The following is a 17,054-nucleotide window of genomic DNA, read 5'->3' on the forward strand; positions in this document are numbered from 1 at the left end:
ATCACTCTCATTTGTATGGATTTGCTCCTGACAATCTGTGAGACAAGAACAGGCCACTTTTATTCATATGGACATACTCCTTTTTAAAAGTCTCTCGGCCTTTGGAGTTTTGAAGTGAGTGACCTATCCCAACCTCCTTCAGCCAGAAGGATGCTGGCACTTGTTGGTAAAATGCAGTGAGGATTAGCCTGACCACCAAACTGCTGCACTAACAAACACTCTCTCTGCCTTATTTCATCTCTAACATTTAGTCTAGATTTCAAACTCTCCTTTGAAAAAGAAGGGTAAGTCTCAAATACTAACAACGTGTGTTAAATACATATACCAAGAATATAATGTACTGGGTACATGGCAAAAAATATGCCTGATCACATATGGTGTCTGAAAAGTTAAAAAACAGACATTAACACTTACAAAACAAGAGCGCAATTAGAATAAAGGTTTACCAAACTCGACTTTTTCTAACATAATATAAAATCTAGCAATGTTGTCTCTGACATACAAGTTAATTCTCTACTTCATTTTAGCATAGCAGCACAGTGTTCCTGACCTGTCAGCAGTGTGAATCCACCTGCCTCACGGAAACCCATCCCTGAAAAGGCTGTACAGAGTCAGACAGCTCACCTTCAGGTCTCCAGGGTACTTTTAAAAGGCAAACCAGTGGGGCCTGCTTAACATTCGGGTCTCCTGCAGTTGCTGGCACTGTGTTCCCTGTCATGCATCTGCAACCCTCCCTGTGCCACAGGTTTCTTCAGAGCCGGGCAGTCAAGATCCCACCCAGACAAAGAGATGCCCACAGCATACTTTAGAAAACTCCTATTTAATTCAGCCCATAATTCTAACAGACAATGCTGGCACAGGCTAACCATACGGTTTGCAAACCCGCGTGGAGACACTTCCTCAGCACCGGGAAGCCCGGTCACTACCCCAGCTGGGCTCCGTCTTGCCCACTCGTGTCCGCCCCCGCCCCCGCGCCCGCGCCCCTTCCCGCCGCGGCAGCGGGAGCGGCGCCTGGGAATTGGCCTGCGAAGGGCAAAATAATCTTGTTTCCTCGAGAACGTACTCGTGTATACGAGAGCGTGTATATATGCATGTGTGCATGCACACGGCTCGCCAACTTCGGGGGCTCGCAGGCGCTGCCGGGGGCTGCGTGGGTTTGGGGAAACGCCGCGACCCCGGCGCAGCACCCCGGAGCGGCGGTGGGTGGGAGAAGCAGCACTCGGCGAGGGGAGGGGGCGGCGGGGCCGCGCCGGCCCCTCGGTCCACGGCAGGAGGAGGAGATACCCCGAGCGGCAGCCCAATGGGAATTGTGGCGCTTCCCCTTCTCCCGTTTCCTCTCTCCACCCCCAGCCCCAGGCCGGGGAGGCGGGAGGCGGCAGCGCTGCAGCCCGGCCACCGGCGGGGCACGGGGCCAGAGGCAGCCCCGCACGGCCCCTTCTCCGCCTCCGCAGAAACACCTGCGGGGGGGAAGGATGCCGGGAGGTGGCCGCCCCCCTCCGCGGGAGCGCGGGCTGGCTCCGGAGCCGCCCCAACGGGAAGGAGGAGGAAGAGGAGAGGAAGAGAAAGGAGCAGGAGGGAAGTGGGGAAGTTGTGCCTTGCCCGCCCCGCCGAGAGCCGGAGCCATGGGCCCCGCCGGGGGGGCGCGGGCCGCCCCCTCGCTGCTGCTCTCGCTGCTGCTCGGAGCCTCGGCCCCGCTCTGGCTGCGGGCGGAGACGCTGGGTGAGTCCGGGGCCGGGCGGGGGGATCGGCAGGCGCGGCCCCGGCGGCTCCCCGCGCTGGGGGCGAGCGGAGGGGTGCGGAGGGGCTGCCCCCGCCGCCCTCGCCTCGCTGCTCTGCGGGAGCGTAGCCTGAGCTGCTCTCAGGGCTGTATATAGCTGACCTGGTTAATCCTCGCCGGGTTTATCCCTGTGTCTGAGTAGCTGCGAGATTAAAGTGGTAACCAGCCTTACGGTAAACGTATACTACGACTTTCTTGATCTTTGTTAATTAGGACTTTTTTTCTTTTTTTTTTTTTTCTTGTCTTTTGTAATAAGTCAGATAAGCGGCGGAAAAGTCTGCGGAAAGTTGCGAGCAGGGGGAGGCCACCTGGGCTCCTGGCTGCGGCCGCGCCTCCGCAGCCCCGGCGGGAGCCCCGGGCGCGGCGGGCGGCGCTGGGTCAGCGGCAGCTCCGCGGCTGCTCCCGCGGCGGCCGGGGCCGGCAGCCCCCGTCCCACAGCCGCCTGCAGGCAGCTCTGCTCTCCCACCGCGTCGGGGACAGAGTGCAGTGCCCGTGCTCGTGCCGGGACAAAGTTTCGTGGGAATCTCGAGGGGATGTTACGAGCCTTTTTGTGGTAGTGCAGACTGTTGCAAGTAGAGCGCGGGTACCATTCTCTTTGCTCCGTGTTTTTACGCTTCCTGTGTAAATGACCAGTACCGCTGACATCTCTGGCCGCGGAGTTGCAGCCTCTTGGCTGTTGCATTGCGTGGCCTGATGCATCCAGTCTTAGAAGACTTCACTGGCAGCTACCGATAAACTAGCTAGTACTGGAGACTAAGCATCATGATGAGCTTGACAGTGCATTCAGATAACTTAGAAATCCCGTATTAATGTTCCGACTTGGCTGCAAATTATAGAACCCAGCGCTGTGCATTAGCTGTATACATGCATTAGCAGAAAGTACTTCGGCTGATTTATACCTGTTCTTCCCATAACCTCCTATTAACAGAGATTTCTGATATGCATCCCCACAAAAGGTAGAAGTTGGAATGAGTCATGTTGCCACTTGCCAGCTTCTTGGTAGCTTTGCTATTCTGTCCTCCATGTGCTGGGATTCCAATTTGATATGTTCCAGGAAACATATGTAGCAAGGAAAAAAAAAATCCATTAATCCCCTCTTTTCATCAGTTTGTGTTGAAGGGTTTTATTTTTGTTTGTTTTCTCTTTCACCACTGCTTGTCCCTCACTCAATGGCACCAGGGAGAAGAAAGTCATTTGGGTTGCAACCTAGTAATAGTAAGTCTGCTGGGATTTCAGGGGGTTTTTGTGCATACAGTAACACAGTAGTAAGTATGAATGTCCCTTCTTGTCCATATTCCCAAATTAGTTGGTAAAAGCACTTTTGCTTTATTCACGTTAAAAATGTTCCTACTATCAAATCAACAGACTAGAAAAGCAAGTGCTATTCTGCCTGGTTCTCTTTGGACCAAACTCGGATTTACAAGATAATCTGTCCAGTGTCTAGAAAGCAGAAAATATGTTGATTCCCCACCACACACACTTCATTTCTCCACGGGGGAAATTCTTCTGTGTTTGTTTATTACTATTACCCTATAAATTAAGGGCTAAGTGTTCTAAAGTCACACCAGTGGAGAAAGGAGATAAGGATAAGTGGATACAAACTTCCTGTTACACAAGCTTCTTGACTTGATTTAAAAGTTGTAATGGAGCAGGAGATGTGCCAGAGTGAATCAGGCTCGAGTTTCAGATAATTCTGTATCTTGTCATCACTGGTGTTTCCCATTAGCTGGTTCAAAGAAAGATGCACTGGTTTAAGTATATTGATGTTAAAATATCCATTTTAAAAAGTGAAGCATTATATTTTTCTGACTCCTCATGAGCTGACTTTACCTTCCTCTTAACTTTTTCTTGTGGGGTGCTACAGAACAAGGATGAAAGGGCTGTTATACCTTCTGTTCTTTTCCTTTGGTTTCAAATTAAGGAAAGACCCCTTTTTTCACTGTATCTTGCTTATTTCAGGGAATGGCTTGTATCTGTGTGGTTGTGTAGAGTCCAGGTGTCAGCACTTTTACTGTTCTTGAAAATATGTTAAATGTGTGTGTGTTGTCTCAGGAATCTATCAATGTGGAATTTTGTTGTCCATAAAATTATAAGAAAGGCTGAACATCAAGGGAAACTATTTTAACTCAAAAAATATTTATAGGCTTAGTAGGTCTCACCTGGGAACAAATACTACATCTATGACTGTCCACGAGTAATACATGGCTTTGGAATTTATAATAAAAGGCGGTTCTTTTCTCTTTTTATTCTGCTGTATATCAATCTTTTGGGATTTCAGTTGCCAGTTCTTTACTGACAAGTAAAAAATATACCTTTTTCCCTGTCTGCCAACCTCACACAGCTATCCTGTATCCTGGTATGTCTTCTAAAAATCTCCCCCAGCATTTAGATCCCAAGGCAGAAGGGAGCCAAACCTGAACACATTATCTTTGCCTTCACCCTTCCTTGTTTTTTTTTTCTGGTGTTGTTGAGCAAGACCTTGAACCATGTAATTGTGAGCAGCAGAAATCAGAGTTGAATCTGAGTCTTCCAGAGTTTTGACTCATTTTCTATCACATTTCTGACCAGTAGGACTTAAAACTGACCCCAAGGTTGTTTGTTTGTAGGAAGGCATAAGAGGAATGGGGATTTTAATCTATTAAGTACAAGATTTAAGCCACTGCTCTTGCTGTACCTCATTTATTTTCACTTCAAATAAAACACAGCTATGAAACTAGTTCATGTGGGATTTGCAGATCAGCATCCAGGAGTGAGCTTTGCTTGCTGTATTCCTGGGTCTGTTGACAATCGCACCCAACGCCCAGTTGGAAGAATCGATGGGGAGTAGACTATTAAATGTTTTGAGGAAAGGTTGTTATTCAATGTGACAACAGTGTATCCAGTAATTACGAGAGATTATGCCTGTTCTCAGGGGCTTGCACAATACCCTTGCTGAAGAATACTGGTGTGATCATGCTAATCCACTTTGTATGCCCATTTCCAGCAGTTTGAAATGCAGATTGAGATGAGTCTTTCTTGTACCCAAACCCCACCCCCCGCTTCAGTTTCTGAATATAAGTGATTGGTAAATTTTCAGTTTGTTTGCGTTTTGTCCTTATGTCTGTTTCCTTCCTTGGCTCCCTCTCTCTTGCCTTGGGAATGCTGACTAGAATTGCTAAAGAGGGAGGCAACAGTTTTCCAGTTGCAGTTCATAAGCAATGCAAGTACCCACCACAAGAAAACTGCAATGTTTTCAGTCACACAGACTTTGCTATAAATAGCTCTGAGCTCTTCATAAGTACTTCTCTTTAGGTTATCAGGGGATGTATTTCAAACAAAATCAAAGGCAGGGAGGGCAGCGGGAGTCTCTCTGACAACGCAGGGAGAAAAAGATGCTTTGGGAAAGTTGTTACCTGCATGGCTGTTGAATCATATTTCACGAAAATTATTTGTTGGTTTGCATATGCAAAACTATGTTCCTTTATATTTATCAAATGCAAGTGTCACCTTTAGTCCACCTGAGTTACATGGGTAGCACAGTAAAAATTAGCTTGAAAAAATATCACTTTTGAGGACAGTCATGCTGCTGTATAGAGATGCCTAAAGTACCTTTTCAAAAGTATCTTAGATACCAGGACTGGTATAGTTTTGAAAGCCCATCTGAGCTCTCACAGCATGCTGAGAAGTGTGGTCCTGTGTGGTGGCAGGCACTGAAGTCCTCAGCTCAGACATCACTGTAGTTTGGGGCTGGCTCTGTCGGATCAGATGCTCTCCTGTGGCATGTACTCATCAACATATGGGTTGGCACCATCTGCTAAGAATAAAACAAGCCAGACAAAATCAAAATAAAATCCTTCTGACTGGGTTCAGTGGAATGGTGTTGGATCCCAACTAACTGCAATAAAAAATATTAATAGCAATGCATAAGAATGAGTGCACAACTTCCCCAAAAGGTTTAATTAGTGTTACAACTGGGAGTGGGAAACTTCAAACTGGGACAAGCTAATAGTGATGCTTAAATAAAGAAAAGGATAGTGGTTTGACTAATTTTAAGAGTATACAGATACCTTCATTTTTGCTTTCAAAATAAATTGCAAACTATCTAATTAAACTGATTTTTGCCTGTGAAAATTGTGTGAGTGCTAAAGCCACAATTTTGAGGTTGGCTGCATGCTTGTATATAGAGAGAGGCTGCCAGTAGTTTTGGTTAGGATTGTTGATCCTGCATAATTAGGCCTGGGAGCTGGGTGTTTTGAGGAGAGGAAGCATTTTGGTCTTTTATTGCCTCTCTCCCTGTCTCTTCTTTTGGCAGAGCCAGGACTTGCCTCTCAGAAGTTTCCTTCCAATACATGAAGGCTTAGTTTGGTGATGGTGGTACTTTCTCATCCTCTTGGAGCAAGATCTGCTGTCCCACTGTGACCATATTTGTTATTTCTGTTTCTGTGATGGGACTGCTGTCGGCTGGCAGCTCCATTCTGCTCCCCACATAGGCACAAAGAAGGATGGGAGGGCACCCATGCTGTGCAGTATTTGCCCATGTCCAAAGAACTTCAGTGAAGGTGTTTTCCAGCCAACCATAATGAGGGACAGGACAATAAAAGGGGAAAGCAGAGCAGGGCAAGGCTAGAAACCCAGTCCCCAGACCTTCCACAGGACCAGGGTGTTCACTTAGTATCATGTATTTCAGCCCAAGCTACATCTGTAACTGCATTGTGTTCATCAGGCATTTAGTTAAACTCTAAAACATTGTTTCTTCCTTCTGTTGCTGCAGAAACCTCATATCCCTCACAGTTTTATTCCATGATGTTCGAGTTTCTGGCATTTCCACCACAAATTGTTCAACAATATTGGATTTCAGGCTAATGCTTTGACATTAAAGTTGAAGTCATGTTGATGTCATCTTCCAGATGTTCATGTCTACTGAATAAAAATTTTGTTTGTTTGTTTTATTTCAAATTACAAAAACACATGGGGAATTCTGGATGTGATCCCTCATGCTATACAAAGGCCTGTGTGTGTCCTGTCAGAAATCAAACAAAACTTTTCTTCATGGAGTAGCAGCAGAGACTTCAAAAAGCTGGAAACATAGGTGGATTTCTTCACCCACCCGAACAGAATAGCTTTGTTAGGTGCCTGAGCCTTGTTGTTGCAGCTGCACTAACTGTGCAGAAAGGGGATGTGTGGCTTCTGCCTGAAATTCACTCGTGTTTTGCTGTGGTGCCACACCAGTTCTGTGTTGGTTTGTTGTTTTGATCTTAATAGTCAGCAATGCCTCATTTGTAAAATGAACTCATAACAACAACAACAAAAAGTCCACACTTTGTGCTCCGGGTCTGCAAAAATATATTTTAACTTGTAAAATAAATTCAGTTATCCTGTGGGTCTCCCTCTGCTGGGATGCTTTAGCAGCGAGGTTCATGGCTCACATTTGAGCTATTGCCTTCCCTGTTGTGTCAGCTTTCTCCCAAAGGCAGGGGTTTTTGTATTAGCCCATGTTTCTTGTGTCAGCATGCTACAGGGGAATTGAAGTTCAAATGCCTCTGAGCTCCTGCAGGCTTTTTGAGCAGTCATGTTAACATTTCAAACCCAAGGAATCATCACGTACTGATCTAGCATTTTAGCACAGACAGAAGAGACGTGTTTAAACCCATGGTCCTTGCTAATGCTTGTGTTTTGAAAACTAAATCACTAACTTTTTTTAGATGAAACTTAATTGCTGTGTTTTGTAGGTGGAAAGCAAACTAAAACTGTATCCAAGTAAACTAGGCAGTTACACTGAGACATTCACTCTTGGGTTGAGTGAAAAACTGTCTACTGTATCCTGTTTCAAAAGTTGAGAATGTGATTGTTTAATACTACTGCCAATCAAAAAAATCTGGTCAAAATGGAATTATGGAGTTTCAGTATTAGTCGTGTACACAAGGTGGCATAAAATATACTCCTCTCTGCTGTTTTCCACATCCATAAATACTTTTTATGCAGTCTCATTAATGTCTCACAGAAGACACAGAAGTGATGCTGTGGATCACATGTGGTGTCACAACCAGCACTGTAGTACTCAAGTAATGATGAAGCTGCTTTCCTTTCTTTCTCTCTCTCCTTTTTTTTTTTTTTCCCCTTTTTCCAATTTAAAACATCCTTCACAGCAACTATATGTAACCACAATGAATTGGGAAGATCCCAAAAGCTTATGGAGCTTCTGCATGTACCATTTTGTTTAGTACCTTAAGGATGAGTATCAAGCAGGCTGGCTGTGGGACGATACTGATCAAAGGCAATTCTTGCTTTCAGTGCATCAGGTCAGAATAGTTCTTTGATTGTTTCTTCATCTTAGTTCAGTAAAATTTTGTCTTCCATTTCTACTGAAGTTGCAAAAAAACATTTCTTGTTAGTTTGAAGTAGCCATGGAGGAAATAGTTTCTTAGACACTGGGTTCACTGAGTCAAAAGACATGAATTTTTTTGTTTTGTTTGAGCTGATAAATGAAAATTATTGTTTCCATCACAAACCAGTTTGTTTTCTCTTGAGATATTTGTTGATTTACACCTTGGGGATGATGGGGTGTTTGTATACTTCACTTTGAGAAAAGTAGCATCCTTTCTCTTGTTCTTTCTTATTAACAAGTGACATATTCCACCTAGGCCTACCGGCATAAAAGGTGGACGCATGATTTTTCAAGTAAGTCAGGACAAGTTTGATTTCCAGAAAAAAAGACCATCCTCCATCACTGATAACTGTCTTGCTCAATGTGTATCACACTAAAAAGGTAATTGCATATTAAAATGAGGGGAGTGTGTGGTTTCATTCTATCATGTTCAGCCATTTCCTCTTGCCCAAATTAAAACTGTTTTGAAATCTTGCCTTCCCACCTGCTACTGTAACTGGAACAGCTCTGCTTCAGCCTCTCCTTACCCTGGTGTCTCTGAATTTCCTGTCCCTGTGGGTTTGTCAGTCCTTAGCACTGCTGTGAATATTCCTATTCCTGTGCAACCCAATATTCGAGTCTGGCCTTGAGCTTGCAGCATATGTTTCCCACACAGTCCAAATTTGGTGCAATATACTGTAAGTTAATCTCCAGTAAAGCATAGCGCAGAGAAAAACCTGGGAAGAAAACAGATGGAGAAAGTAGAGCAAACAATTTGCATACATATGATATGACTCTTAGTTAAGATTAGCATTTCCTACTTTGCCTGAAAAGCCCTTAATAAAAATCCAAAATTCCAACTTCATGTTTGCCTCAAGTCAGCAGAACTGGAGGAGATGCCCTAATGGCCAAATGTCCCCCCAGCCCAGGGACAGCCCAGCACAGGGTGGGAGAGCTCCATCTCCTGCTCCAGCCCTGTGTTGTTGACACATTTCTGGGATGCTGTAGGCAGAGGGGCAGGGCAGAAACTGCTGTCTGTGGGATATTTGCTCCTCATAGCCTTCATTGCTCTGAACCATCCCCAGGGTCCTGAGGTACTCTGCACGGGTGGCTGATGGAGGAATGTGGCCATCTTCCCATTTATTTATAGTCCTTCACAGTTCTTTCTGAGCATGCATATACAAGTGCTTGGCAATGGACTCGGTGCCTTCTCTGCATTTGAGGTGTGTAATATGGACATGTATCTCATAGTAATTGTTTATTTATTTAGAAAACAAAAAAATCAGTTTCCCTTTTGCAAAAATGGGACTCTTTAAGATTCCTCTGAAATTTCCATACATGTGTAGCTCCATTCTCATGTTTGTCCAAACCTGCACAACAATCAGATGTTGAGATGGTCAACCACAGCAATATGCCACCTTCATAAAAAGAAAGCATTGAAAAATATTTAAATGAAGCCTTGCAGTAAATAAATAAATTATGAATCTCTTTTGTTTCAGCAGTTAAAAAGGCATAGAAGTTTTCTCACACCCACAAGCTCAAGAGTGCTGTATTTAGAGTGCTGAAAAGCAAATTCCAGTACTGAAGCTTGCTTCTCTGGCGGGCTACATTTGGGTATAGTGCCTAAGTCCTGGAAGCAGTGACTAAAACATACTTATTTTTGACATGTACTCTGGTACTGTCTGTCTTTCACAGATTGCAGTGGAAGCAGATCGTGATTCACATTTTGTGTTAGTGTAAGAAAGACTTTACTACTTGTTCAGGTTTCAAACCTGCATGCTGAGTGTGAAGCTCTGGCTTAGTGGACGTGGCTTCGTGTTGATAGAAGTTGCTTATAAGGAGATAAGCAGGATGGCATCTGCTTTCTTTTAACCTTTTAGAGCTAAATATATAAAATCTCAGATCTTGGTATGTATTTGTCTTTGACAACTTCTGCAAAGATGAGCGGTTTCTGGGGTAGTAAAGGCTGCCCAGGTCAGTTGTAGCAATCCTGTAAAGTCACTGCCATGTAGCTGAAAACATTTCCCTGGCCACCTCCGATGGCTGTGCTGCAATGGCTAAAAAACTCAAACTTTGAACAATGGTAATATGGATGTAAGCTACACTGTTAGATAAGAGATTCAGAAGGGTTGTCAGGGATTTTTTTCTTTACCTGATGATGGCAATCCAACTGGTTACCAAAATAACTTTTCATATGTTTGAGGCAGAGCACCTCGTGAGGCTGGCTGCAGGGGACATCCCGAGGAAAGCCAGTTCCCAGCTGCAGTCTGAATGGCTGTGGGGTGATTGTGGCTGGGCACGTGGTGGGAATTTGTGATTTATGGAACCACCGCAGAACCAATTGGAGGTCATTTGCTTCTTTCTCATTTCTACTTTAAGAGGGACATTACAGTAAATAATGTCTGTGAAGAGAAGGAGAAAACATGCTGTGGTTTGTTTGGCCTCCTTCTCCTTTTGCATCCTTTTGAAGTTGGTAAGTAAATAATTTGGGCAATAAAATCAGCACTCCACAGTGTTCCTTTGTTTCTTCTGCTGCTCTACCTTCCCTTCCTGCTCTCAGCCCTCCTGCCAGCCACCACTTGGTTAGCTTGGGCAGCGAAATAAGTGTCCTCAGGAACTGCTGCAGCACAGAGGATAAAATGTTTCCTGACTTCCTAATGGAATTAAATTAAAATGCAACTCAAAGAAAATATTTACATGCTATTTGCTTTTCCTTTTTCAATAGGGCATACTGTGATGTGGGAGACTTTTTCCCTTAAAAAGATATTAATACTAATTTGAAGGCCATGGAGGATAACAGTCACTTTTTTTTTTTTTCATTATAGACTTGCCTTAATTTTTAATAGTTTCTTTCATTATTTGAAAATAGGTTTTTTTCTGTATCCACAAAATATTGTGAAGAATGTAAAGCTGGACTTCCAAAAAAAAAATCCTCCTGTAGATTTATATACTTTTGAAGCAGGGCTCAGCCAGTTGTTTGGCTGTGTAAATGGCACCTGCCTTGAATCCAGGGGTTTGTGGAATCCCCACATTTCTCTCTCCACCTCTCCTCTGGTCCCTGTGCCTCTAGGCCCCAGCACTGCTGGGAAGGAGGACTGGGGGTTCTCACCTGCCCAGCAATGCATCAGGCTGTGGTGTTGCCCTTGGTTTGAGCTCACTGCCAGGAAAAGCACAAAGCTCTGACATCTCACAGTTCTCTGTGAGATCTCAGATGTGTCTCTTCCGTTGTAATGGCACAGTAAAGAGCCGATGCTCTTGACCCAGGTTTGGCAGTGGAGAGGTTAGAGATGAAGCACTTAACTCTGCATTTACTCCATCACCTCAGAAAGCAGTGGAGGTGTGAACCTGTTTGTGTTTGCAGCATGCATGGTTCTGTTAGTGATGAAGGTTAGAGTTGCTGTATGAAAACCTAAAGTGTTTTCAGACCACTGCAGTAGATTAGGATGGCATCTGGCAAGAAAACTTGGATTTTCTCTCTTTTCTCCTATCCCATAGGAGCGGAGAGGGCACAGGTTTAACTGGAAGGAGTTGATTTCTTTCTTAGATACTTATCTGTTCTTATGCATAACTCAAATCATATTTCAAGCACAGATGCAAAACTTGATTCAGTTATTATTGTAGCTTTTAATAAGCTGGAGTTATTACTTCCGTGAAAGCAATGTGGAAGATGAGACAAATCCCTTTTCTCCTTGTGGGGCTTCTCATCAGAGCTCTCAGAGCCATAGCCTTTACTCCATGGCATTCTGCTCCTTTTGACTGTGCCCATTTGCTGCCATGGCTCTTCAGAAAATGCTGATTATTTGAGCTGGATTCAGAGTTTAGGTATCCAAACTCAGTTTTCTGCTCTCCTCTCAAAGGAAGGAGTGGAAAGGAAGAAAGGACAGGCTATGAGCTCCCAACAACTCTGTTCCCATGTGGAGTAGGGAGAGCTTGCCTTCTTCCAAGCACCACCATGAAGGTGATCTCCAAAAGGATGTCAAACTGGGCAAGAGAAGGCAGGGAGGGAAATAAAGTTGCTTTGGGGGGCTTCATCCCAGTGGAAAGAGTGGGCAGCCAAGGGAGATCAGGTAGCAGTAGTCTGTAAGCAGGGAGACCAAGTGGGAAAAGCTGGGGCCCCGCAGGGCTCATCGGATGGGATGGAAGAGGGCAGGGAGCCGCGGGCTGGGTGCGTGATCACGCCTAGGTATAACATGTATTTAGCACTGGAGTCAGTCCAAGGCTGTTATGAATTGCTTCGTGAGGGTGAATCAGAAGGATGAAAAAGGCAGCTGTTTGCTGCCAGGACATTGTAGCAATGCTTTTGAAAATGCTTTGATATCATACACTGTAACTGTTTTGTAGTTGGCCGAATCAACATGTTTCTGAAAGGTGCGGCAAGTGAAAACTTTGTAGAGGACTTATTTGAAAAACTGTAGCCTTTTGCCTGTCTCAGGAGGGAACGTGCTGAGTGGCTGCATGAAGGCACTGTGTGCATCCATCCACACATGTGTGCAGCCAAAGGCTGGAGAAGCCCAGGGAGAGAGGAGTGAGACACCATGGCTCAGATTGTGTGCTGGGCCTAGGAAGGGATGGAAGGAGAGAGCCAGTCCAGCCAGGTGACAGGAGGGTACCTGAAGGAACCAGCATCATCTTCAGGGATCTCTGCTACTTCTGGCACCACCATTTCGCTAAAGCCCCAGTATCTGTCAGGGGCTTTGTCTCAGACAGCTCACAGGATGGGGCCAGAGCTTGTTTGTGGGCATTGATTTCATCCCCCCTGTCCCTCCTGGGCAGGTTAGATGCCAGAGGGGACCCTCCTGCCTGTGGGCCAGCAGCCATGGTCAGACCCAGCCCAGACACAGCTGCTTGGAGCTACTTCTCCACCTTGTCCCACATGCATCCATTACATCTCTGTCTGAGGGAGGGTGGGGAATACCTGCCAGCCCCTTGGTGTCTCCTCTTGCCCTCTCCACAGCCACATGTGCTGGTGTCTTCTGGTGGGTCCCAGGTTTGGGTTTACAAACATGCCCTGCTCTTGGCGAGCACCGTGTGAGAGAGGCCAAGGTGTGAGTGCTGTGCCTGCTGCTGTTTCCATCATCTGCCATGGGAGATTATTTTTATCTCTGGTAAACAGCCCTAATTCCAGTGCTGTGATCTCTGGTACCACCTGCAGGTAGGCCAGCAGGTGGTCGCCCACGATTCAGAGATCACGATCTTGGTCTTGATTCAAGTGCCGATGGGAACCTGTTCTACAAAGCATGTTTGATGTGTTTTCAATAGCTCCTGGTGCTGAGGAGAGATTTTATTAAATCTGAGTAGGTTTAGATTCTCTGGTTGTTTAGTACCTTGTGTCAAATATGTTGCTTTGCTCCTGTCCAGTGAGAAGTGATGAAACCTGGATGTCCGAGGCAAGGCCGACAGCTTCTTGCCAAATGGGGTGATAGAAAACAGTTCTTAGAAGTAATGATAAGTGAAAATTTAGTGTCAGAAAGACAGTCTGTGTCAAACTGACTGGTTAAATAAACGTATTTCCATCCAGAAGAGCTGTGCCTATAGGAAAGAGTGTGACACCAGGAGTTTAAGCCATAGTTTTCACAGGGACAAGGAGTTGTGTTTTTAACTCAGTGTATTTTAAGTTTGGCCAACACATTTCTACTGAAAATAAAAATTTCCTGTGGAAAGTAATAAGAGCAAAACTAATGGCAGTATTGTTCACATTTTCCATTTGATAATGTGACTAGGGATGTGCTTGAATTCCTTACAACTTGCCTCCTTTTCTGATCCTTGTTATATAGTGATATTTGTGTGTTTTTTACTAATATTTGGTCATTAATTTGCTCTTTGACTTGTCAGATCCTGAGCTTTATTCTACCTTCCCTCTATATCTTCTGACTCCTTATTTTGGGCGTGTTTTCCAGCAAATTTCAGTGTAACAGAGCAAAGAAAATCTTAATCTTGCTGAGAAACTCAGAGCTGCAGTCAGCTTTCTTTGTAAGAAGCAGGAGTTACTAGGACTTGTTGTGACTTTTTGGACATTACTATGGATCTTGTGGCAAACAAGCTTTTATCATTATCTTTTGCTTCATGGCAGGCAGGCAGAACTAAGGCAGCAAGGGATGTTATAGGGATGTTATAGATGTAGGCTGATGCTGAGCCTTCCTCTCCTGATCTGGAGTGTTTAGATGGCCATGCTCCACCAGGGAAAAGTCAGAAAATAGCATTTATGCTTTCTTAGCTCAAAAGATGTTCTGGTGTTAATGCTCTCTCTCAAAGACAGATTTAACCAAAAAAAAAAAAAAAAAAAAAAAAAAAGGAGTTTCCCTGGGAACAAGACCTTGTATAACCTCAACAGAGGAGGATGGCAGGCTGAGGTCTCTCATGCACAGCTTTGCCTGTACACTTGCTGCAGAAATATAAGGCTCTGTGACCTGGACAGTCGTCAGGGTCTTATTATGATAGCAAGGTATTTAGTTTTTTGAGCAGCATTTTTCACCACAAAAGATCCTTGGCATTGTACAGAGGTGACAGAGGGCAGAACATAGCCCAGTAAGATGAAGTCTGTGACTTTCCATTTTAAGGAGTTCCCCATGTGGTTCTGTAACTTTCCCGTTGTTTTGCCTTTTCTTCCCTAATAAGGATATGCTGCAAACAAAGCTCAATATTGTAGTTTCTTTATTTCAACTAAAATAAATTCTCACAGTTAGAAACATGCAGTTTAAATTAAAGGCCATGGGCAGTTCTTTTTTTACTGTACAGGAGTTGGTTACATGGGCATCAAGGTTGTCCTGTGTCCTGCTGGAAGCGATCTGGTTTTACACTGCCTAGACATCTATGAACTCCTCTCACTTCAGGAAGTTGACAGCTCATCTGCCATAATATTTGTTATATCTTCAGTCATGTTGCCAAAAGTTTCCATTAAAAGGTGATTTGCTCATGAAGCCAGCTTGCCTTTCATCTTGAGTATTTTCCTAGGCATCCTAAAGTCAATAGTGCTTGGTTAAAAGCCCTGAGCAACAGATGTTTTTTAAAGCATGTCAAAAAGGAGATCTGAAAAATCCATATTGAATATGTTTCATGGTGATATGATTTTGGATCTATATCTCCTATTCACCTCTATTCCCGGCATGAACCTATGACAAAAATAAATACTAGGCAACAAAGCTAGTAGTAATGCCAAAGCTTCAAAATAAATGTGATTGCTTGTGAAAGAGCAGTTGAGTGAGTTGGATGAAATGGCAGTGTAATTATATGGTAGCAAGTCAAAGTTTGATAGCTTGAAGCTTATCTTAGCACAGCATGCCACTTTCCCCCCACCTTGGTATGGCATGTTTCTTTTTCAACACTTCATTCCTAGTTTTCCGTTTTAAAAAATCCTATCAAACCTTAAGTTTGTTATTTCTAATGATTTTGGAAGGTAATTCAGATAGTAATTAAAATGGCAGAGACCAAAACCGTTTAACCAAAATATCCCCAAAAGGAAAATTTTGGGTAAAGTGAACATTGTGAATTCTCCGCTCTGCAGGATTCTTTATTTTGTTAACACTTATTGGATTAGCTTCAGTTTTGCCAAGATAAAGGATAACAGAATGCAAGACTCCTATGAAAAGTGTGCCTATGCCCTAAATGACCTGAAACAAGACTCCCTGTATGTGTGTGTATACGACACTAGTCCACTGTCACAAATATTCCCATTATTTGGAAGATTGAGCAGAACAAAATGGCTTAAGCTTTAGTATACAAATTTTAGTTACTAGTATGCTTTTAAATAGTTCAGTAAAAATTGCTTCCTTTAGTAGTCAAGGTCTCTTATCTGATACCTGCTTCCTTCCCCCTCTATGGATGCTTCCTGTTTTCCATGTCAGTCCACACATCCCCCTATGTATTTCCATGCGCCCTTTCCTGTTGTCCTCTGATCTGCTGCAGCTGCTCCTCAGATGCCTCTCCACCAAGGAAAGGTTTCAAAGCTGAGCTGGCTCCTATACAGTGCCATGAAGACACACTTCGAGGGCCCCTACCCTCACCTCTTGAGCAAAGAGGCAGCAGCTCTGAATTTCTGGGCATGCTGCTGCAAAGTAGCCTGTGTAGCATTAGCAGTGCACACCCCACTTTGGAAGTCCCTCTTGTGTCTTCACCCTGTGCTGTTAGTATTGTGCAAGTGGGACAAGAAAAACGAGGAAAATAAGATGTGTCAGGTCTGTGATAGTACGCAGTTAAGTCATGTCTGTGCTTTCATGTATGACTCAGTTACCCTCTCTGAGATGGCTATTGCTGTGGAAATAAAAATGCTGACTGATAATTGGGAGAAAATTACTTAAGGAAGCATCCTGCTCCTTACGTGTGGAATTGCATCTTCATGGATTTAGTATGGTTTGGCTATAAGGCAGAAAGCCAGAGAGATACTGTCTGTACATTATTGTCAAATACACCCCAGTTCATGGGTGTTTCCAACCCTCTCTCTACTGCTGCACAAGAGAAATGTGACTATATTTATTTCAGCTACCTATGTTTCAACAACAACAGTAGAACTGAGGTGGAGTATTACAAAATACTTATTTAAAAGGGAAAAGTGCACAAGACATGATTATGTAGCCAGCATTTTCTTACATTTTTTTTAAATTGAGGAATACATTCTATTTATCTTCCTTTCTGTTCTCCTACTGCAGGGGATGGATGTGGGCACACAGTGATGTACCAAGACAGTGGGACACTGGCATCCAAGAACTATCCTGGGACATACCCAAACTACACTCTTTGTGAAAAGAAAATCCAAGTGCCTCCAGGAAAACGCCTGATCTTGAAAATTGGAGACCTGGATATTGAATCACAGAAATGCGAGTCCAGCTACCTTACCATCCAGAGCTCTTCAACATTGCATGGTATGTAAGAGACAAGGCCATGGTCGATGCATGAACTGGTGAAAGTGTGAGTAAAAGGCAGCTTAGCAAAATGCAAGAA

General features: G+C 44.1%; 1 protein-coding gene and 1 long non-coding RNA gene across 2 annotated transcripts in view; one reads left to right on the forward strand and one right to left on the reverse strand.

The window, feature by feature from the left end:
- The first annotated feature begins 1,274 nt into the window (after positions 1 to 1,274).
- The window catches only part of DCBLD1 (discoidin, CUB and LCCL domain containing 1), a 46,120-nt gene continuing 30,340 nt past the window's right edge, over positions 1,275 to 17,054 (forward strand). The window contains exons 1-2 of the mRNA XM_064413001.1: positions 1,275 to 1,719; positions 16,763 to 16,975. Coding sequence (XP_064269071.1) covers positions 1,473 to 1,719; positions 16,763 to 16,975 — 460 coding nt within the window. The 5' untranslated portion in view covers positions 1,275 to 1,472. The remainder of the gene's footprint in view (positions 1,720 to 16,762; positions 16,976 to 17,054) is intronic.
- Positions 4,441 to 9,200, reverse strand: LOC135296551 (uncharacterized). The gene is made up of 2 exons (XR_010358625.1): positions 8,669 to 9,200; positions 4,441 to 5,570 (listed from the first exon to the last, which is right to left on the reverse strand). It is a non-coding gene; the product is annotated as an uncharacterized LOC135296551 (long non-coding RNA).

The sequence above is a fragment of the Passer domesticus genome, chromosome 3, assembly GCF_036417665.1.
Source record: "Passer domesticus isolate bPasDom1 chromosome 3, bPasDom1.hap1, whole genome shotgun sequence".
Taxonomy (NCBI): domain Eukaryota; kingdom Metazoa; phylum Chordata; class Aves; order Passeriformes; family Passeridae; genus Passer; species Passer domesticus.